General features: G+C 45.3%; 1 protein-coding gene across 3 annotated transcripts in view; it reads left to right on the forward strand.

The window, feature by feature from the left end:
* Nucleotides 1-24,495, forward strand: part of LOC306918149 (BICD cargo adaptor 2) — a 70,004-nt gene that overhangs the window by 34,661 nt on the left and 10,848 nt on the right. For all 3 annotated transcript variants that reach the window (XR_013789291.1, XM_079496033.1, XM_079496034.1), the window contains exons 3-10: nucleotides 7,371-7,523; nucleotides 9,669-9,883; nucleotides 11,497-11,743; nucleotides 15,886-16,143; nucleotides 16,530-16,733; nucleotides 17,365-17,643; nucleotides 17,854-18,111; nucleotides 20,238-20,389. Coding sequence is in view for 2 of the 3 variants with exons in the window: in XM_079496033.1 (XP_079352159.1) it covers nucleotides 7,371-7,523; nucleotides 9,669-9,883; nucleotides 11,497-11,743; nucleotides 15,886-16,143; nucleotides 16,530-16,733; nucleotides 17,365-17,643; nucleotides 17,854-18,111; nucleotides 20,238-20,389 (1,766 nt within the window). In the remaining variant the exon portion in view is untranslated. The remainder of the gene's footprint in view (nucleotides 1-7,370; nucleotides 7,524-9,668; nucleotides 9,884-11,496; nucleotides 11,744-15,885; nucleotides 16,144-16,529; nucleotides 16,734-17,364; nucleotides 17,644-17,853; nucleotides 18,112-20,237; nucleotides 20,390-24,495) is intronic.

Consider the following 24,495-nt stretch of genomic DNA (forward strand, 5'->3'; position numbering starts at 1 on the left):
GATTCTGCTTTAAGCGTCCAGATGTTTTCTCGCCCGCTGTTTAATCTGCCTAACAATCACTGTGGGTCGTCAGATTGATGGTTATTTTTAGCTCCATCTCCCAAAGACATTTAAAAGATTTGCCATTGATCCCTAATGGTGTTTGTCTTTTGGCCTCAGCTTAGAAGAGGAGACGGCTGAAAGCGTGTCATATTTGATTTGGTTTTTTTAAGCCCTCCCATCCAACGGCTACCAAGTAGTTTTTCATGCTCGATCGATGACATGGTCAACAGCTCTCAGCAGGCGTACAATCCACGCTCCAAAGTTCTCTCACACACACACACACACACACACACACACACACACACACACACACACACACACACACACACACACACACACACACACACACACTCTGAACACTTTTCACTTTGCAGTCTATTTGAAAAACCTTATGACCTTGACTGTGTCTCACCTCCCCCCTTCCCTAATGCATTGTGGGTAGATTGTATAGAATGACACCACTTGCGGCAACGAGGAGGATAAAAGCAGATCTGCTTTCACTCTGACAGCCCCAGAGGTTCATTATTCCTCGGCTCTAAGGTTTGATTTATATTTCGTTGTGGCCGGTGCGGAACAATAGAGGATCTATAAGCTGCTTCAACCCTATAGTATTTGGGGTGCTCGGGTGGTGCAGGGGTGAAGTACCTGTCCAATTCCACCGCAGTGCATCTGGCTTGGACAAGCGTCTATATTATATAGACTATATACTGTTGGCCGTGTTCTGGGGGAGGGAAGTTGCACGGTGAGGTTGATATCCATGCACGTACTCTACAAGCTAGAGGGGATGTTGAACGGGAGGAGTACTATAGGACGGAGGCTCTACGTACCCCCGGTGGGGGCTCCTCCTCACTGACAGGTGAGCCAGTAGGACAGAACAACAGTGGAAGGCAGTGGGAGGAATTAATTGGCATAATGACTTGATTGTGGAGAAAAAAGGGATTGGAAATAATCGACTTGACTGAAGTCCTCCGGGGTTCTCCGCTAGTATTTCACTCTACACTCATTACACTCTGAATCTCTTCGCTGAGAATAGCCAATCTACAAGTAGAGAAACTGGAGGAGAAAATGTTAATAAATTGATGCCTGATTCTCGGCCCACAGAATAGGGACGCTTGGGTTCAAGTGGTTAACCATTTAAACCCTATACTTAGTTGACCGGGGTCCCTCAAGGCTCTACACTAGTATTTCCCGAAAATATCCGGCTATTTTCCCCAAATGTTCACCCCACAATGGGATTGTTAGGATTCAAGTGGTTAATGGGGGTTCTCTCCTCGGTTCTCTCCTCGACTCTCTTGAAGATAATCACAGCACAGCCTTGGCCTGCCCGCCCAGCTGCATCCGATTTAATGGTGGGCCGACGACACACTGAAAGACACACTGTTTCACGGGATCTTCTGGGATGTTCTGATTGAATTCCGACGTCAGGTTGTAGATGTAGATCAAAGAGCTGCTTCTGTCTGTCCCCTGATCTGATGGGACTGAGGGCCTTGCTGTGTCTGTCTGCCAGACGAAGGAATTCAACTGTGGGCCGATATGCCGACTGTAAAAGCCAACTGACTCCCAAAGGAAAAGCAATGGAGAGAGAGTGAGGGGGAGAAAAACAGTGAGCATTTGACTGAAATGGAGGTCAGTGGTGTGAGAGAGCATGAGGACACAGCAGAGAGAGAGAGAGAGAGCATGAGGACACAGCAGAGAGAGAGAGAGAGAGCATGAGGACACAGCAGAGAGAGAGAGAGAGAGAGCAGAGAGAAAAGAGAGAGAGGATAGAGGGAGAGAAAGAAAAGAGAAGAGACAGAGCGAGCACTTGAGTCGAAATGGAGGTTAGTGGAGTGAGAGAGCTTGAAGAAACAGCAGAGAGAGATAGAGAGAGTGATATTGAGCTTGTCTGAGTTGTCATACAGTAATCTCATTCTGGGCCGACTGGGAGTCTGCAGTACTGGAAGGAAACTGGAGAGAGGAAAGGATTAATAAATTGATGCCCGATTCTGTTAAAGTCTCTGCTCTGTGCTTAATGACTCCAAAGCATTAAAACACACCTAATCTGTAGCTGTGTTAAACCCTTAAACTCTTCCACCGTGATTTTAGGCCGTTTATATAGAGCTGTATTTTTGAGAAGCTCAAACGCATTGAGAAATATTTCAGAATTTTGCTGAGACTTTAAGCTGGATAAACCTGCATATGCCGTCAAAAGCCGTTTTAATGCTGAAAATAATATTTCTGGCAGAAAGCAGGAGGTCGGTGCGGTGCATACGGTACAGTAGACCACTGTTTCTCAGCCTCGGGTCCGGGGACCACCAGGGGTCGAAATTGACCCTTGTGGATCTGTAACTCTGAGAGTGTAGAATTCATTTGTACACTCTCAGAGTGATTCAAAATAAATTGTTCTGTACGCGACCACCTAATTCATGTGGAAATGGTGGACCTTGACATGAAAAAGGTTGAGAATCACTGCAGCAGACCAGTCAGTGTATCACTGGAAGGAGGTTGGACCCCTGACCTGCTGACCTAGATCATCATGGCAACCTCGAAAGAATCAAGGATCCGTTCTCCTCATCCATTCAGTTTTTTTCCCCTTTTAAAAAGAATGTTGTGCGAGCTGGGCTCTATGTCTGTGTGAGCCTACTGTGAAGGCCGGTATGTATATGTGGGTCTGGGGCAGTCTGGGCACGGAAGTGTTGGAGGTGGACGGGGTAGAAATTCTAGAAAAAGATGTTGGTGTTTTTGGCACTCCGCTGCTTAAGGCCGATCGATTTCGAGTCTCCGGACACCGCTTCCATGTTCTCTGAATTGAGCGGCACAGGATCCACTATCATCCGGTCCCCTGTCTAGGACTTTTATATGGTAGTCGTATCACACACACACACACACACACACACACACACACACACACACACACACACACACACACACACACACACACACACACACACACAATGGTTAGGGAGCTACCCAGAAACATGATTAGAAATTAGCTGACAATGATTAGTTAAGTGTGTGTGAGTGTGAGTGTGTGCGCGCGTGTGTTCACTAACCACAAATGTCTTTGTCAATGAATGGCATCCCTTTAATGAGATGTCTAAAGGTGAAACGTCACTTGTCACTTAAACTAGGACCCCCATGACACACAACACAGCCTTCGACCCTCTTGACACACACACACACACACACACACACACACACACACACACACACACACACACACACCATACCACACACTGTCATACATACCCAGGGGTCCAGGTCCCTCGGCTGAGTAAATGTTATTCACATTTCTAGGACAGGGGGGCTCTGTGGCATTTACAACCAATCAGCTTGCGTCCTACAGACCCATGCCCCTCCCCTGGGCTCTGAGGACCCCCTCCGTGTGTTTAGAGTAGCAGGGTGAAAGGTCAGCGCGTGGGGCTGCATCGTAATCAGTTTGGGAGGAGGTTTCTAATCAGAGTTAGTGGTGGTCCATACGACCTGCAGCTGAGACTTGTGACCTTGACCAGGAACAGGCCTGTCCCAACAGCTGGCACTCCTTTTTTACTGTCACTGTCAGGTGGAAACCTTGTATGTCCAAAACTGTTCCTTGAAATAGTGAAAATAGCCGATCTACAAGCTCACAACGTGTCACATCGCTATGCGTTATTAGCTTGTAGATCGGCAATTTTCACTACTTTTATGCCATGCTCTCGTATGATGAAGTAGGGCATTCAATTATGAAAAAGAAAAACATAAAAAGTTGAAATATGGAGATAAAAGGTTTCTGCCTGACAGTAACAACATAACATGACAATGTATGAACAACCAATTTACTCTTACATCTTACATATTCAAATAATTTCAAAAAAATGGAATAAATTAATTGTGAAATAAAAATAGTTAACTGCAAACTAAACTGATAATCTACTGTAGTAAAGGGGTGAAAAAGAACTCAAGGTGACTAAAGTTAGAGAGTTTGATTTGCCTTTTTTTTTTAACCCTAAATAAATGAATAGATTATTTAAAAAGACAATGAAGGGGTATAATGGGATTGGGGTTGGGTGGGGGTATACGATGTATGGGTGCCTGTGGCAACCTCAGACAAGCAGCTGGCACTCCTGAACAAAAAAAGCAATTCATCATGGTGTTGTCACGATTATGTTACTTTGCTTTGTACTTGATTAGATTTCAGTTTAACTCGCTTTCCAGTTCTATATTGGTTACACATGTGCCGTTATGGGACCAGTTTTCAACCACACGTCCCATGCTGCACAAAATAGTGCAATTGAAAATGTTACAAAAATCGCAAAAAAAAGTCAAACTTTTCTAAAACAGCCGAAATTGCAGATAGTAGAGAGCTTGTAGACCAGCTATTTCTGCTATTTTAAATCTTTCATCTTACAATGAAGTATATATCAGGCTAAAATGTGTAAAATGCTGTATATGCTTAGTATATAGAGGCAGGCTTGATCTCTATGTTAATTACACATGCATTATTCAGTAATGCACCAATGCTGCATGGTGCTTTGACGCAGGCTGCAAAAGACTGCGCCCGCGCTCATTGGACATTCGTGAACCCGAGCCCTACTGAATATTAATGCAGCTTCAAACGTCAGTCTCCGTCCTAGCTGTGTACATGACAGTGATGAATAATTACACACGGCTAACGAGCCAGCTTGTTCGCCTCATCACCTGGGGAGTTATTTAGCAACACTTCAAAACATCCCATTTCCTCCCCAGATTTGGCAACCATGTTTTAGCTGAGGAAGTCTCTTGAGCTAAATTAGAGGGATATTTCACAGTGTTAACAATCATGTTTTTAACATTGTCTTTAAAAAAACCCCATCTATTTAAGAGCACTTTTATGAACAAGATATCTTCAAACGTGTATTTGCATATTTCTATGAGACACGTGAACCTTGATGCTGCATTCACACTAGCGGCGTCAAAACGACAGGCAACAAGTCATTTTAAGTGGAAGCCACTAACATCATGAAGATACAAAAGGATGCCCGACACTTGTGTGACACGCTACAAAAGGAAGTTAACCCGTCCTGGACTACACTTTATTCAACTCTCCAAGGATGCATTGAAGCATATTTAAGTCAATCATGACATGTTTATCTTTCAGCATTTCTAGACCCCTTCTCTCCTCACAATTACTGAAAATTTTGAAATGGAAGAGTTATCTGGTGATGCTTCAAGGTTTAGCCGTTTTGTCTGCATTAGTGTAAACGCAGCACGAGGCGACCATGAGCAGGTCAAGGTTAAGTTGTCTCACTCAAGCACATCAAACCTCTAACCTGCTTAACTGACTGTCTCTATAAACATCTGGCCTGCCCTCCACCACCAGGCTGTTGTCCACTCACTCAAGTTAATATCACTAATATCCCGTCAAATATCACACATTTGCCCTGATTGCCCTGACACATACTGTAGGCACATTGAAACCTTAACAAAAGCCTTAACACATATTTTTGCATCGAGGCTGCAACTATTTAATTTTTCCATGATTAAAATCACTACAGTGTATATTCAACCTGGTGGCTCATGGTCTTACACGGCGACAGCCTGTGAGGATTGACGTCAGATGATGAGAGAGCAGGGATTGTGTCGGGGTGAGGACACCTGGCACGGGATTGTGATGCTAATTGTCCCTCTGTCGGTAGGTCAGTCCTGTCGGATAAAGAGAGAAAGGCACTCGTCTCTCTCACACACATACACACACACACACACACACCATACCGTACTGTAGGTATCTGCACAGATGGAGAGCGCCGTTCTTTTACTCCTGTCTCTCTCGCACACACATTTGGCAACTGTTGCGATAGATAACATGACGTAGTGCCGAGGGAATCCTTTGTCTCCTGTGCTACCAAAAACGATGTGACACGCTACACCATTTCAACACTCACATTACCCCCCCCCCCAACACACACACACACACACACACACAGTCACACACATACACACACACACAATGTACATGCACATAAACAAAGAAAACACATGGACAACATACGGTACAAGTTCATTCAAACACAAATGGGTACAGATATCAATATCAAAATGCTCTTCTCCCTCTCTCTCTAACACATGTGCGTGTTCATTCAGCCGCACTGAGAGGGGTGAGGCCCACCCTCTGTCTGCGCATATCTCCTTACCTCAGTACCACGCTCACAGCTGCGGGCTAACACATCTCCCACCCTGCTCGGCCCTCCTGTGCGATTCTTAAATTGCACGAGGCAAGAGGCAGGGTGACCGAAAGGAGGGTTCAACGTTGAAGGAAGCTGGGGGGTTAACAGGCATTAAAGCCCCAGTAGTTACTGCATTCTATGCACATTGTGAGCTTGAACAACCAAGTTGGTATACCTGAGTATACAGTTACAGTATCCCTCTGGCTCTCAGTTTGTCTGTGTGCCTGCCAGAACTTGGAAGTCTTTCTCTCTCTCTCTCTCTCTCTCTCTCTCTCTCTCTCTCTCTCTCTCTCTCACACTGCTCTTTATATTATTAATTAATGGAGGTTTTCCAGTACAGGTAGCAGATGCACTTACTTGCTTACTTGCGTTACCAGCATTTGCGCTGCTCCCTAATAACAAAACATGACGTTAAGCATAATTACTGCAACTGTGGATCATCCGTCGCTGCCGTGTGCTGTCACACCTTCTCAGGAATGTCGATGAACGGGGCGCCTGATGGAGGGGAAAGGAACTGGTTGGAATAACGTGTTCCTTCCATGCGCTATACGTCCAACCAGGGAAACTCCCCCCTGTCAGGTGTAAAGGAGCAATTTGGACACTCATGCATGAAGGAAGCATGAGTTCAAGTCCGTTGCTCTCCCCAGGTTGGCGGAGGGTGTGTAGAGCCCAGGATCACATTAGAGAATTGACACAGGGGTTAAAATGGGTTACAAAATCGTGGGATAAAAAAAAGGAATGTCGAAGAATTTCAAACATGGATTGCATTTTATATTGCAGTCTGACAAAATAAGGATGCAAATTATCGATGCCATTGTTTTTCTCTCGTGCCTGCACAGGATCTAATACTCTCTGTGATGGCATCACAGTTCACTGCCACACTGGTGCATGGTGGCCCACTGCCTAAACAGACACCTGGTGCCCACACACACACACACACACACACACACACACACACACACACACACACACACACACCAAAGGCACCATACTGTACATGCCAGGGGCTTTAGGGCCAGATGGGCATACATCCTTATCCTATAAGATTTACTATGCTAAATGTATTGCCGTGAGTGACACAGATGCATCCCATCGATGAGCCCCTCGACCCAGATGGAAGCGGTGACCGCTGACTGACCATCTCTCTCTCTCTCTCTCTTCTAACAGAACAGCCAGGTGATGGAGCTGCAGAGGAACGGCCTGCGGGATGACATCAAGGAGTACAAGTTCAGAGAGGCTCGTCTGCTGCAGGACTACACCGAGCTGGAGGAGGAGAACATCTCCCTGCAGAAGCAGGTGTCTGTGCTCAAGCAGAGCCAGGTGAGAGACACGGAACACACCACGGTCCTGTGTGGTGGGGGAGAGGGATACACAGAACACACCACGGTCCTGTGTGGTGGGCGAGAGAGGGATACACAGAACACACCACGGTCCTGTGTGGTGGGAGAGAGATACACGGAACACACCACGGTCCTGTGTGGTGGGGGAGAGTTATACACAGAACACACCACGGTCCTGTGTGGTGGGGGAGAGTTATACACGGAACACACCACGGTCCTGTGTGGTGGGGGAGAGTTATACACGGAACACACCACGGTCCTGTGTGGTGGGGGAGAGTGCAGTACAGGGGAAACTGTTGTGCCTTTCTTTGTCCTTTGTTTCAGGTTAACAGCATTATTGCATTATAAAAAAATAAGGAAGACTCCTTAGACTGAGACTTAGGAAAATAGAATTAGTCTGGGCCGTGGCTCAGTGGTCCAGGCACCTTGCCTGGTAATCCAGTCTGGCAGTGTGCCGCGGGTTCGACTCCCGATCCCGACGGCCTTTACTGCATGTCATCCCCCATCTCTCTCTCCATTTCCTGTTAGCCTACTGTCTATCCCTCTATGTACAAAAGGAACCATAAGGTCCATTCCGTTCCATTTGAACACTCAGAGTTACAGACCTGCAGGGGTCCATTTGGAACCCCCTCAAGGAACCCTGAGGGTCCTTGGACCCCATGTTGAGAACCATTGATATAAACATTCATGAAGAAAAAGTCACAACGCATAGAAGTGTAAAAAGCATATCAAATTAATAGATTCCACCAGCATGCAGCACTATAGCATACTGTACATTAAGATGCAATCAGATACTCTACATTCAGCTGAGTTGGCTCATCAGAGACACATTGTAGCCTGTAGCTAGAGGCAGCTTTTCTGAAGTCTTTGATAACGCACGTGTGTGCGCGTGCGCGCGCACACACACACACACACACACACACACACACACACACACACACACACACACACACACACACACACACACACACACACACACACACACACACACACAAGATTTAATTTAGATGAAAACCTCTGTACTCTGATTTAATAGAGATATGTATCTCACTTAGATTTAGCAAATGAACCACCAGAACGAAATGGGAGATCCTCACAGTTGATCGCACAAAAACACATTGATCAACTTCAAATTGGTGACTAGAAAAATTATATATATAATAGCATGCACATAACTGAATTTTCAAGTATGGTATTTCCATTTATTGACTGGGAGTATTTTATTACGTTCAGGTTCAGGTTCATTTATTTGTTTGTCCCCGAAGGGCGATTTGGTTTACAGCAAAGCATAACAGGCAGACACATGAATGACATAAAACACAGTAAAAAGAACATGGTACACATAGAAAATAAAAACAGGATGGCAGTTCAAGGTTTCAGTGTAGCAATGGAAATTCATAACAGCGACCATGCCCTGGTTCCAAGAAACAAAGATATGACTTGACGGTGAAATCTTATCTGAAAGGGGAAATGAAATGGTGGAACTGCAGTTTATCGTCATCTAGGTTAAATATGTATTCTCATATCTGGTTGAACAGTCATGGACCAGATATTATGTGTATATTTGTTTGTTATATCTGTACATGTCTCTATTGTCGCTGTTTGATGGAAACCCTGCATGTCCAAAACGGACCTGTGTTCCAATCTATCCACTGCATTAGTTATTATTAGTCTCAAGCTCTCGTTAATACTTTTCATTGGTTTATTTATAAACCCAACCCACAGTATTAACTACTTTTTGCTCCTTTTCACGAAACTCGCATTCGACCAACTAGGGCATTCATTTACGAATATACCCTAACAACTTATAAAAAGTTGAAATGTGCAGATGCAAGGTTTCTGCCTGACGTCGACGATAAGTTATGTTATATCTGTGTAGTACAGTATACAGAAACAGTCCCAAGGTGAATTTTCTTTGAATTCTTTAATTTACCACAGGTAAATAAATAGATACAACTAAGAAGATGCACCTTGTGAGTGCAGACTGTTTCTATAGACTGTTCACTGAGAGTCTCAGGCTGTCAGCTCAGGACTTCTGTCCCCTGGTATGTTGATGTTATGTCCGTGTATTGTACCACTAACGTGTCCCCTGCTTCCCTGGCCGCGTCTGTCCTGCCTTTTACAGGTGGAGTTTGAGGGTCTGAAGCACGAGATCCGTCGTCTGGAGGAGGACAGCCATGTCCTGAACAGCCAGCTGGAGGAGTCCATCCGCCTGAAGGAGATCGCTGAGCGGCAGCTGGGAGAGGCTCTGGAGACCATCAAGACCGAGAGGGAGCTCAAAGCCTCCCTGAGGAAGGAGCTGTCCCACTACATGACCATAGGAGACTCCATGTACCACAGGTACTGTCCACTACATGACCATAGGAGACTCCATGTACCACAGGTACTGTCCACTACATGACCATAGGAGACTCCATGTACCACAGGTATTGTCCACTACATGACCATAGGAGACTCCATGTTCCACAGGTACTGTCCACTACATGACCATAGGAGACTCCATGTACCACAGGTACTGTCCACTACATGACCATAGGAGACTCCATGTACCACAGGTACTGTCCACTACATGACCATAGGAGACTCCATGTACCACAGGTATTGTCCACTACATGACCATAGGAGACTCCATGTTCCACAGGTACTGTCCACTACATGACCATAGGAGACTCCATGTACCACAGGTACTGTCCACTACACGACCATAGGAGACTCCATGTACCACAGGTACTGTCCACTACATGACCATAGGAGACTCCATGTACCACAGGTACTGTCCACTACATGACCATAGGAGACTCCATGTACCACAGGTACTAATCACTACATGACCATAGGAGACTCCATGTACCACAGGTACTGTCCACTACATGACCATAGGAGACTCCATGTACCACAGGTACTTTCTACTACATGACCATAGGAGACTCCATGTACCACAGGTACTGTCCACTACATGACCATAGGAGACTCCATGTACCACAGGTACTGTCCACTACATGACCATAGGAGACTCCATGTACCACAGGTACTGTCCACTACATGACCATAGGAGACTCCATGTACCACAGGTACTGTCCACTACATGACCATAGGAGACTCCATGTACCACAGGTACTGTCCACTACATGACCATAGGAGACTCCATGTACCACAGGTACTGTCCACTACATGACCATAGGAGACTCCATGTACCACAGGTACTAATCACTACATGACCATAGGAGACTCCATGTACCACAGGTACTGTCCACTACATGACCATAGGAGACTCCATGTACCACAGGTACTGTCCACTACATGACCATAGGAGACTCCATGTACCACAGGTACTAATCATTACATGACCATAGGAGACTCCATGTACCACAGGTAATAATCACTACATGACCATAGGAGACTCCATGTACCACAGGTACTAATCACTACATGACCATAGGAGACTCCATGTACCACAGGTACATGGAGCTAGCCTGGTTAATAAACCAGACCGAATCAGCCGTTGGCAAAAAAAAGTTGCCTACCAGCGGATTACGGTCTGGCGAGGCTCAGTAGCACGCCTCTTTCCTACAGCAGAGAACAGGTCGGACCAATCGGGACACGGTATGCAATATAGGCGGGCTTTGGTACAGTGACGTTCAATGCTTGAGACCTTTGACTGACAGTAGCTCTGACCAATTGCGTCAAAGAGAAAATGTTCCCCGGGAAATGAAATCCAAGTGGAGCCAGCCCAGACTGATATACCGCGACAGTGTTGTGTGATATTAGTCTGGCTTATTAGCCAGGCTAACATGGAGCACCTTAGTTAGTTTTAATCATACTACTAAGCAATTTGGTTGATTTACATTCCATTTTTTTTGTCAATTTGATGATATATAATAAATGAAAAAAGTATAATCCCTAACAATATCATGCAGCCCTGTTTTCAACATTCTCTCTCTCCAAACCTCCAGCCCACTCAGCATCTCTCTGGACGGTCTGAAGTTCAGCGACGACGCCGCCACAGAGCCCAACAACGACGAGGCGCTCAACGGCTACGAGAACGGCTTCAGCAAGCTGAACGGCACCATCACCGACTACAACCGCATGGCCACGCCCAAAAAAGAGGACCTGTTCCGCCCCATCCCCAGCCTGGTAGACGACCTGCTCAGTGAGCTCAACATCACCGAGATCCAGAAACTCAAACAGCAGCTGCTGCAGGTTTGTTTTACGACAACACACAACGATTCACCGTCATTCCCAACCTGTGTGGCATGTGGACCCCAAACAATAATAATAATGAAAGATTTCATGTGATAGTTTCATGCGGGGGGGAAAAAACTAATTTTCATTGTGATACTAAAGGTCCTTGCACACTGCTGTGTTTTTTCGGAAAAAACAAAAAATGCGTCGAGTCTGCAAGGACCTTAACTGTGGAACTACTATACTATGCTATGATACCATACTATGCTATGTCCAGTCTGCAAGGACCTTAACTGTGGAACTACCATACTATGCTATGTCCAGTCTGCAAGGACCTTAACTGCGGAACTACCATACTATGCTACGCTAGTTCCATTGATCCAAGCCGGAAACAATGGATTGATTATTGATCATTAAGATAAACGTGCTCTGAAAATGCATGGGCCCACCCATCTGCCCGCTTAACGTGGCAGCTGAAGGGCTGCCGTGTTAAGTGGTCAGATGGGTGGGCTGTGATTGTGAACCCTTTTGGGATTTTCAAGTGGGCCTTGATGCAGAAAGGTTTGGGAACTACTATATAGAGCATTCTGTCTTTTATTTTATCTTGGTGCTATTCCTGTAAAATTCTATAATTATAGTCAATGTTTTTGTTCAACTATAAACACAACAACGTCCAATCATATATCTGTAACGTAACCCACCCCCCAATTCCAAATAATTGTAAATGACATACATACTATACACTGGATGAAAACCGGGATAAACATAAATTAAAATCATTGGATCAGCATAAATTTACATTTTCAACATATCTTTCAAGAAATCTGTACCTCAAACATATTAAGACTGTTCTGCTGCAATTTCACTAATTGCATTCTGCTAGGCCTTTACCTTTCACATGCTAATGGTCTTGTTGTTGTATAGATTTTTCATAGAGTCAAGAAAATCTAAAGGATCATTTAGCTTTGAGACCAGCCTTATTCTGTGGTGGTCTTTCATTGCACAGACATGGATATGGATATATATAGGACAAATTAACTGGAATTCCCGAATTACACCTTACACTGTATTTACAGATCACTGTAAAGGACGCATGTCACCTCACAGATGAGGTGAACCCTTAATGGTACACATCAGTCTTCCCACCAGAGGATGTTGGGATATTTGCTCGATAGAGGACTTGTTTGGAAAGGCTCCATCCATCTCATTATGATGCATTATGTGTCACTGCCCCTTGCAGCCGATAAGCAGATCAATAACGGACCACTCACACACGGTCAATAAAGCACCGGGGCATTTCCTCTACGATTCCTTTCCATTCCATACATTATGATACTTGACACTCCTTTTTACTGTAATTTCTAAGCACTGGTGCAACAGCAGCTCATATAGGCCATCTACAAGCTAATGGCGCGATGCAATGCAGTGAACTTGTGAGCTTGCAGATCTGCTATTTATGACCTTTAAAAAGATATATGATTCTCATAAGTGTTTTCACCACAATTCCTAAAGGCTGCATACTCCTCTCAAACATGTTTGATGTGGTTCTTCAAGACAGTCATGTCCTTATTACGGCACTAACGTCAGGGAGTCAGTGTGGAGTCATGTCCTTATTGAGTCAGGAAGTCATTGGTGTCAGGTCCTCATTGAGTCAGGGAGTCAGTTGGGGTGTGAGCTAGATCCTGTTCCAGGCTTCTAGCCACATCTAAAACCCTGTTAGATACCCCCACCCTGCCCCCATCCCAAGGGGGTTGAGCTTTGAGGCAGCAGGTGGTGGTACCAGCAGGAGGTGGCACGAGCGGGTGGTGCCACCACCTGCCATCTGCCAGATCGTCCCATGAGGCCACGCTTGATCAATCACAGAATCAAGAGCGGTTTTATTTGTCACCTACTTAATACAAGTACAGTACATGCAGCGAAATGTTGATAGGACCTGTTCTACAGAACCATACCATACCATACCATACCATACCATACCATACCATACCATAGTATTACAAATAAAAAATATAGGTAAAAATACTGGATGAGATGGTGGTAAAAGAAGAGATGAGAAGAATTTGTTTTGTTTTGTCCTTTATCAAATACGTGGTTGCTTTAGTGCTTCCGGCTTCATGTCTCAGCACTACTCAGATATTCAACCTTGATCTAGTCACTAGTGCAGGGGTTCTCAACATCTTTGGCCGAGGACCCCCAAAAATGCTTTGGCAACGTCTCGGGACCATTTTACAGCCATTCAGTTGCATAATTTTTTTATTTAAAAAGAAAAAAATTAATTGGGGACCCCCCAAAATAATTTGGCGACCCCCCGAGGGGTCGCGACCCACGGGTTGAGAACCCCTGCACTAGTGTATTGATGGTGAGTGTGTCTGGCTCAGACAATGTGTGACAATGCCCGGTGACTGCGTCACACTGCCAGGCCATTCCACAGATTCCAGACAGTGATCAGGACAGGAGAAACCAAAGCTTATTTACCTTATTGGCCAACGCTTTGTTGCCCTTCTACCTCTCCTAGTTAGTTCTATTGATTAGTGACGCACTGATCAATAACGACAGCCAATCCGCTCCTTGTACGCACAGCACCTGAACTCCCCAATGCCGTCTAGAATCACATCTAAAATGGCTGTTGTGGGAATTGGATGTGTATAGTGATGTGTGCTGGATGCCCTTTAACACAGAGCCCCTCTTCCACATTTAGGTCATGTCACTCTGCATTAGAGCATGCTAGAGGAGTCCTAGAGGTAAATACACACAGACTTCCTTAACATGCCAAATGGTCCAAGCAATGAAGAAATTACAGTTGCAGCGTTCCCTGCAGCATTACAGTTTGCATCATATACTGCACACAATTTCTGCAGAGGTTATTGTTTGATCGACACCATTATTGAACAATGTTGCAACTACATGCAGATGCACATGATGAGGTTATCTGAATTGTCATTGTGTTTTAATTTCACCTTTATTTAACCAGGCAGACAGTTGAGAACAAATCATTATTTACAATTGTAGCCTGGTAAAAAAGGAAGGCCTCTTAAGGGAGAGTGGGGTATTGACTAAAAGAAAAAAAGGGGGAAAAAAAGCACTATGTCATATATAGAATCAATAAAACGGAAACATAGACACATAGACATCAGTGCAATATCCAGTTAAGACAATAAAACAAGCAGCGCTAACTGTCTGAATGATGAGCATAGTTTATTGTACCATGTCATCCTTCTAATCCTCCTTAGTTTGAGTGCAGCAATCCTGGAGTGCGGAACTGTACAATTACTGTAGTTGGCCCTTGAACTTGTCAAGGATGGCATTCCATTAATTAAGCCGTGGCTTCTATGTGGGTGACATTCTTCCAGATCTAGGCCTGTTCTGTACTAATGAATGTTTAATAAGGATGAACATGACTGAAATGCTTTTAGACTATTCAGTGTCCGTGTGTATGTGCTGTAAGGACACCCGCCCTGGTCTCTGCCAGTGCTGAGCTGAACCTATTCCAAACACTCCTCAAGGTCAACGCTGACCTGGCTGCTCGGCTGGCCCGGAGCGGGGCGGTGGGGCCAGCCTCGCATGCTTCACCAACACAAGTGCATTGTGGGTAGGGTTACAGGACATGTGATACTAATTGAAAGCGTAGGACCAATGCACACATCTAGCTTCCAGAGTATCCCTCCAGGGGCTGTGTCCAAAGAAACCATCTTCTGAGCTGCCAGTGCCTTTCTGCCTTGCATTGCTGTGGTAAAGACAGCGCAGGAGCCCAGAGCATTACATTTCACAGTGCTCTGGGCACCAAAGTAGTTCAACTTTTGAGAGAGGAGTGCCGCACATCGATGCCACTTTCCCATGTAGAGAGCAGTTGGAGAGACACGCCCACAAGCTTATTCGTGTCAACACCTAGGGGGTCAGTGGGTTGCCTGAGCATTTATTTTTATTTTTTACTTTGTTTATTGGGTTTTCACAGAAGCATTCAATATCTAAGCAGATACAATCAAAGAATACCTTCATATTTCATAAACATTGTAATATAACACTAATCCGAATCGGTTAACACCCAAGGAAGACTCACAAAGTCACAATAAAAGAAAAGAAAGAAACAAAGATCAGTCAGTTAAGTCACGTCCATAACACTCTTCTCTGTCTCCATCCCACTCCCCGTCTCTCCTCACCAGATGGAGCGTGAGAAGGTCAACCTGCTGTCCAACCTGCAGGACTCTCAGAAGCAGCTGGAGCAGGCCAACGGGGCTCTGTCAGAGCACCAGGAGAAGGTCAACCGCCTGACGGAGAACCTCAACACCATCCGCAAGCTGCAGGCCAGCAAGGAGCGCCAGTCGGCGCTGGACAACGAGAAGGAGCGCGACAGCCACGAGGACGGGGACTACTACGAGGTGGACATCAACGGGCCCGAGATCCTGGAGTGCAAGTACAAGGTCAGAAACGTGTTCTTTCCACTTCCTCTTGTCGATGTGGTGTCTGAAGTATTCTAACAGCAGTGGGTATTGCAAATGGGCCCCCAAGTAATTGGCTAAACACTACGATTTTAATGATAACATTTATGTCATGGTATTTTGTCTTTACAACTTGAATGTAAAGAGAGAATGAGAACACAAAATGTGTTCTCATTGTGTTACCGATGAATAGGAACTTAATGTTAGGTCCATAGACCCAAGCCAGAACACAAATAAAGTAAAGCATGCTCTCAAATGCGTGTTTCTTTCACGATTTTCAAATGGGCCCTGATCCACAAAAGGTTTGGAACCGTTGTTCTCCACGCTGTGGTGTCTGAAGCGGGTTGCTAACAGCATTTCTTCTCCAGGTTGCGGTGTCTGAAGCCGGTGAGCTCAAGGAGGAGCTGAAGACCCTGAAGGCCGAGTACCAGAGCTATCAGTCCCGCTACGAGGAAGAGCACAGCCGCCTGCAGAACGACGTCACCACGCTGGGACAGAAGCTGTCGCTGTTGGAGAAGAGCAGCCGCAAGGAGAGTGAGGAGAAGATCAAGCTGGAGAAGGAGCTACGCAAGGTGAGGAGCAGACTGTACTCACTATTGTTCATGTGAATTACTGAATAGTAATTGTTATATTATAATTATTATTTTAATTATTTTGAATTAATTTGTATTGTCACCACACTCTATACTGGGTGAAATTTGTATTTATGCAGGCTTTCACTTTTGCAGTTTAAGAGGGTAGAAATGGAAGAATTAAAAGGAGAATAAAAACATGGAAAAAAAGATGAGAATATAAAATGCAGGTTAAATTCAGTAGCATGGGCCCGGACGGTTAGCTCAACTGTCTGGGCACCTGGCTGCCAAGCCAGCTGGACACAGGTTCAACTCCCGAGCCTGACTGCCTTTGCCGTGTGTCACTCCCCATCTCTCTCCCCGTTCCTGTCTAATTACTGTACCCTATCAATAAAGGCAAAATACGCCAAAAAAAGATATATCTTTAAATTCAGCATGTACACAGTACCTGTGGATTACAAGTCCTAGATAAAAGTATACATGCAGAATTCAGTGTAATACCTACCCAATCGATATAAGATAAGGACAACAAACAGTATTTTTTTGTTGTTGTCAGAAGTCTAATAGTATCACCAGTGTCTTTTTGTGTATTAATCGTTGCTAATCCATGTGTTCCGTTGTGCGTGTTCAGGTGAGCGACGTGGCCGGTGAGTCTCAGGGCAGCCTGAGTGTGGCCCAGGACGAGCTGGTGACCTTCAGCGAGGAGCTGGCCACCCTCTACAACCACGTCTGCATGTGCAACAACGAGACACCCAACCGCGTCATGCTGGACTTCTACAAGGAGGGCAAGGGCGGCCGCAGCAGTCCAGAGGTCCGTGGCCGCCGCTCGCCCATCCTGCTCACCAAGGGCCTGTTCCCCGAGCCTGCCAGGGCCGACGATGGAGCCCTGTCACCACCCCTGCCCTCCGCGGTACGCCTCTCATAATTATTATATTTAATAAATTGTATTATACTTAATTACGTATTAGTTATATCTGTCCTGTGCAAGTTTTGTTTCCAAAGCCTAAAAGCCAAACAGAAATGTAATTTCGATTCACACGTTCCAACGTTAATCACAATTATATATGTACGACTATGTAGTCAGTCGACTAAACTTTCATGATCATGACGACAACCCTAGGGGTCGGACTCCCGGCGCGAGCCCATGAACATCTACAACCTGGTGGCCATCATCCGCGACCAGATCAAGCACCTGCAGCTGGCGGTGGACCGCACCACGGAGGTGTCCCGCCAGAGGATGGCCTCGCTGGAGCTGGGGACAGTGGCCGACAAGGACAAGGAGGCGTGCATGGCAGAGATCCTCAAGCTCAAGTCCCTGCTTAGCACCAAGCGGGAGCAGATCGCCACACTGAGGACCGTGCTGAAGGCCAACAAGCAGGTCTGTCCACCTGTCTGTCTCTAGGCCAGTGGTCTGTCCACCTGTCTGTGTCTCTATAGGCTAATGGGTCTGTCCACCTGTCTGTGTCTCCAGGATAGTGGTCTGTCCACCTGTCTGTGTCTCTAGGCTAGTGGTCTGTCCACCTGTCTGTGTCTCTAGGCCAGTGGTCTGTCCACCTGTCTGTGTCTCTAGGCTAATGGGTCTGTCCACCTGTCTGTGTCTCTAGGCTAGTGGTCTTTCCACCTGTCTGTGTCTCTAGGCTAATGCGTCTGTCCACCTGTCTGTGTCTCTAGGCTAATGGGTCTGTCCACCTGTCTGTGTCTCTAGGCTAATGGGTCTGTCCACCTGTCTGTGTCTCTAGGCTAATGGGTCTGTCCACCTGTCTGTGTCTCTGGGCTAATGCGTCTGTCCACCTGTCTGTGTCTCTAGGCTAGTGGTCTTTCCACCTGTCTGTGTCTCTAGGCTAATGGGTCTGTCCACCTGTCTGTGTCTCTAGGCTAATGCGTCTGTCCACCTGTCTGTGTCTCTGGGCTAATGCGTCTGTCCACCTGTCTGTGTCTCTGGGCTAATGCGTCTGTCCACCTGTCTGTGTCTCTAGGCTAATGGGTCTGTCCACCTGTCTGTGTCTCTAGGCTAATGGGTCTGTCCACCTGTCTGTGTCTCTAGGCTAATGGGTCTGTCCACCTGTCTTTGTCTCTAGGATAGTGGTCTGTCCACCTGTCTGTGTCTCTAGGCTAATGGGTCTGTCCACCTGTCTGTGTCTCTAGGCTAATGGGTCTGTCCACCTGTCTGTGTCTCTATAGGCTAATGCGTCTGTCCACCTGTCTGTGTCTCTAGGATAGTGGTCTGTCCACCTGTCTGTGTCTCTAGGCTAATGGGTCTGTCCACCTGTCTGTGTCTCTAGGCTAATGGGTCTGTCCACCTGTCTGTGTCTCTAGGCTAATGGGTCTGTCCACCTGTCTGTGTCTCTAGGATAGTGGTCTGTCCACCTGTCTGTGTCTCTAGGCTAATGGGTCTGTCCACCTGTCTGTGTCTCTAGGCTAATGGGTCTGTCCACCTGTCTGTGTCTCTAGGCTAATGGGTCTGTCCACCTGTCTGTGTCTCTGGGCCAGTGGTTCTCAGACATTTACCCCATAACTCTGAGAGTATACAAATTGAACCAAATTAATTATGGTCCATTTGGAACCCATTCAAGGAAGCCTGAGGGTTGTTTGTCATTTTCTTTTTCAAAAACTTTTAAATGTCTGAAAATACACTAGGGATCCAGGAATCCAGCATTTTATTAGCAAAGATGATGTGTAAACAAACAAAATACTTAACCCATACCATAGTCACTTAAAAGAAAGACCTGTGGAAATTGTGGAATACTTCCAAGCTAGTCTCAACTCTCCGATGAGTCAATCGGATAAATATGGTCAGCTAGCTTTGAAAGCCTCTTATCATGTTGTATGGAAGGCTTTCGTTAACAAAAAGAAGCCTGAATATGTTAAAGGCCCCTGCTCTGGGCTCTAGACAGTCCGTCTTAACAGGCTCCATTTTGATCCCTGACACTTGTTCACTTTATTCCTTGAACAGCAGAAACAGGGAGGCGGCTTGCTATTTCAGCTAGGATCAGCTGCTGCAGACTGCAGAGCACATGCACTGCAGATCCATAACAAACACTGCCGTGCGCGTGCGTGTTTTTGTGCGCGTGTGTGGTGGAGACTGCAGTCTTGTGGTGTCAGCTGCCCAGTGACTCTGTGCCATGTGGGTGGGTGGGTGAGAGGAAAAGACCCCCAGGGAACTAAAAGACCCCTAACGAGGCAGGAGGTGCAGACAGTTGTTACAAATCTCTGAAAGATGTGTGTGGTTTGTTATGTCTGAACATTAGAACATTTGAACAGGACAGAGGCATGAAAACCTCGTAAAACAAACACACACGCGCACATACCTGTGTGTGTGTGTGGTTTTCTTTTAATTAACAGCCAACAAACCAACTGAGGGGTGTGGCGAGGTTTACTACAGGTCACAAGGCCGCTTTGATGTGCCACGCCGACGCAGCAGGGAACAATGGCCTTGTGCTCACATGCTTCACCTTCCTGTCTGATTCATTTGTTTTGTTTTGTTTTGGTGTGGTGTTCCCACAGACGGCTGAAGTGGCGCTGGCCAACCTGAAGAGCAAATACGAGAACGAGAAGGCCATGGTGACCGAGACCATGATGAAGCTGAGGAACGAGCTCAAAGCGCTGAAGGAGGACGCCGCCACCTTCTCCTCGCTCAGAGCCATGTTCGCCACGCGGTACGTCATTTACACCAGCTGTTCTCTTTGTCATGCCAAGGAGCCTCATATTCATAGGTATTTGGCCACGGACCCCCACATCTGAAAAGGGTTTTGTCCCAGGGACAACCAGGAAAGAAATTAGCAGATGTGCAAGCTTCCCAATATCAGACAATACTGTACATCCACATGTTGGTGAAGTTGTAAAAAAAACAACAACATAATATTAGAACTATTTACATGGTATATCAATAAGCAGATTGATTACTAATATGTCATTAATTTAATTGTCTGTTGATAGAGTTTCACACCTGTACTATATCTCCATACACCTGTATGTAGTGCACACTTCCCCCAAGCACATTGGATAATGTATTGGCATAGTGTGCTATTTTTGGCACATTAATCCATTGTTAAAAACACTACATATACAACATTTAACTACATTAACTACACTACATAAAACTAAGCTTAAGCCATGTTTATTATAATGTAATCCATATAACCATATGGTTGCTTTCTATGTGTATTCATTATATTATTTCAATATGACACCTTTTAGAAGGATATTATTGTTTTGTGTCTATATGTGGGCCATGGAGGGATGTACACTGATGTTAGGATGGAGAAGGGTTGTAATCCTGTCGTATCATCATCAGTGTTTTGGAGTCGTTTTGCAAGGGGTGCACAGATACTAACCCCCTCAGATGCTCGTTAAGCTTTGTGATTCCTATAAGAAGCAGGCCAAAGGTTCTGTTGTAATCCTCTACCTCGGCCTGGTGTAGATTAAACACTAACACACACATGTGTGTGTGCGTGTGCGTGTGTGTGTGTGTGTGTGTGTGTGTGTGTGTGTGTGTGTGTGTGTGTGTGTGTGTGTTTTGATTTGATGAATTTGACATTTTCAGTGGCTAGTGTAAAAGTTATTTTTACTTTCCATGCAGTAGTGAAATCCATCATGGCGCAATGTGACAATTCTCTCTGACCAAACAGTACTTTTTGCGTCACTTTGGGTATCGGCAGATGCCAGACTTGCTTGGAAGCTAGGTGATGGCAAGTTATCATGAACCTTTTTTTTTTTTATGTTTTTTTTTTTGTGGCTTTCGCCTTTATTTTATATATTTTATGGAGGGACAGTAGGCTGACAGGAAATGGGGAGAGAGATGGGGGGAAGACATGCCGTAAAGGCCGTCGGGATCGGGAGTCGAACCCGCGGCACACTGCCAGACTGGATTACCAGCCAAGGTGCCTGGACCACTGAGCCATGGCCCAGGCAGTTATCATGAACTTTTAACTGATGCAAAACCAAACAAGGTGAGTCAAGTGGAGCCGATACCTTGCAGAGGAAAAGCGTTGTCTGCCTTTAACCACTTCTAAAAGCTCACAACCTGCCTTCGTTGTGAGCTTGCAGATCGGCTAGTTCACTAGCCGAATGTTCAGCTATTTCTTCCAAATGTTCGCCTATTATAGCATGCCTAGAATAGGGGCTCATGTGGTTAAGAAGACACCCCTGCAATCCGCAGCAAAGCTCTAACTGTGCCACCACCGGGCAGCAGAGAATGAACACTCGGCATTCCCCACCCTGTCCATGTCATGCAGAAATTCAATCAGATTTCTCTGAAGTGAACTCCATATTACCTGCAGCGCCCTGGCAATTAGACACGTGAGGAAAACTCCCCCGTCGGCACATAGGAGAGTTTGTGTTGTCATGACGATTTGGCGCAGTGCAGTGCCAGATGGTATAGCAGGAGGGATGTGGGTGTTATGCTAAGCTATCTGGACTACAAGACGCACATGTAGCAGGAGAAAGCCTGCGCCTCCTCTTATCTCACTCTCACTGCTAAATATAATCTGTTGTGACAGTGTGCAAGGTGGAAATCTGCCTCTTAGGGGACTTTTCTTCCTAGAGCCAGGCCGATGTACTTTTTGACCACATCGGTATCAGCAATAATTCAGGCCATGTGTCAAAAAATGTTAACCTCTTTCAATCTGATGTCCCTATTTTGAGCATGTCTTTAAAAGTGAAAAAGAAAAAAGAATAAAATACTGGCTGATATGTTAGCATGTGTAGATTTTATATTATTGATGACATTTTCTCAAATCTAACGTCATCACGTTATTCCAGTATTTTGATTTCTAGCGTTTTCACTACAGGGAAATTGTAATTCCGCCAGTACATTCCGGAAATATTGCAAGGAAGCTTGCCAAAAAATTGTGAACACCAAAACTGCCGCCACACAAGATAAGTGCCTGTTTTCTCATGAGATGGATCTCAAAATTTCCACTATACTTCCTGCACTTTGGTTATGTGAAAACAGGGTGGATTAGATTTAGCACCTTTTTGATAGAATATCGGTCAAAATATCGGTAACCTTTGATCTAGGACTCTCCAAAAATGGCATTGGTATATATCGGGGCTGAGAAAGCTGTCATCGGTCGGGCTCTTACTTCCCTCCCGCTCTCCAGGCAGGCGTCCATGAAGAAACATCCCCTCTTGCTATCAGGGCAGGAAGGGTGCGAGATAAGATAGGCGGTTCAAGTCCGGTCCGTGTCAAGTCCCTCTGTCCTCTTCATAATAGCACCATGCAGCCTCCAGCCTGGACCCACAGGAATGCACTTACAGTAGCATCTACCCCCCAGTGTTCTACCATGTAAGGTGATGGACACATAATGTGCTATGCCCCCCGGCACACTGACCCACTTAAACCAACCGTTTACAGTTGGGTGCCACCGATATTGTCCCTTATCATTTGACCCATTTAGGCCTGACCTCAAAATTTTAAAAAATCCTTCTAAATCCTCCAGTTTTCTGAAATAAATATTTTCACGATTTTTCAAAAATAGCAGATCTACAAGCTCGTAGCGCGCCACTCGGTGGCGCGCTATGAGCTTGTAGATCTGCTATTTTTCAATAGCTAAATTATAACGTAGTTTAAAACACCAAAAGGGGTTCCCGCCCAAAATGGGTTAACTGTCCTTTTGCGCAGATCACGCAAACCTCAGCAAAAAGAAAAGGACAATATCGATGGCCTCCAACTGTATCTTAGTATACAGAAATGACAAACGGATGACAGCCTCCGTTCTCGTCTTCCGGGATGTAGTTCCAGACTCTCCACAGCATGGAGAGATTGTGGAAGAGTTGTAAGACTAGTATTCACATCATCTCTCATGTACTTTGTTGACCGAGGTCCCCCAGGGGGGTCTATACTAAGTCCCTTCCTTTTCCCCCTCTAGTAAGACGCGCGAACGCGGGAAGCGAACGCAGCTCGTAAATGGCAAAAACAATTAGAATAAATTACGTAATTTTTTAAGGTTTTTTTTAGTTCTCTTTTTTTTGTTTTTTAAGATTTTTTTTTAAGAAAATCTTAAAGTTAAAAATCTTAAGTTAAGTTTTTTTTAAGTTAAGTTTTGTGTGTGTTAAAGTTTTTCCTTTTTAAGTTTTTTTTTAAGTTAAGTTTTTTTTTAAGTTAAGTTTTTTTTAAGTTAAGTTTTGTGTGTGTGAAAGTTTTTCCTTTTTAAGTTTTTTTTTTAAGTTAAGTTCTTTTAAGTTAGTAAATGCTCACTGCGTTCGCAACTAATCTCTTTGCCAAAATTAGACAGTTGCATGCTCACAGTGCTTTGCAACGATTGGCTATTTTCGCAGAATGTTCGCCTATTCTGAAAACGTCATAATATTTAACAATTAAAATCATCTGGGGTCCCTGCCTGCCTGGTACAAATTATTTTGAAATTAAATGGGGATTCCACTGTGTATGCAATGTTGTGTTTATAGCTCAGACTCAGTATTGGTATGTAAATTCAACCCTATTAGTGAGTGGGGTATGGGTAGGGGGGCAGGGTGGGGTATAGGGGGTCTCTTTGATAGGCTGGGGGACCCCGTTGGTCCGACGTTTCCCACACTCCCCCATCCATCCATCCATCCCCCTCTCACCTCGTCCTCTGGTTTGGTTGGACGAGGGGGCGGCGGAGGCTTTTTTAATAAAGCCCATTCTGAGTGGTCTTTCTCATGCTAATCGATCAGTCCGTGAAGGTAGACTTCTAGTGACGTTGAGACATGGTGAAGTGTCTCCGATATGAGAGGTGTGGTCCCGCACACAAAGATGAAAGAGTGAAATTAAACAGATTTG

This window comes from Electrona antarctica (genome assembly GCF_951216825.1).
Source record: "Electrona antarctica genome assembly, chromosome: 2".
NCBI classification, from domain to species: Eukaryota; Metazoa; Chordata; class Actinopteri; order Myctophiformes; family Myctophidae; genus Electrona; species Electrona antarctica.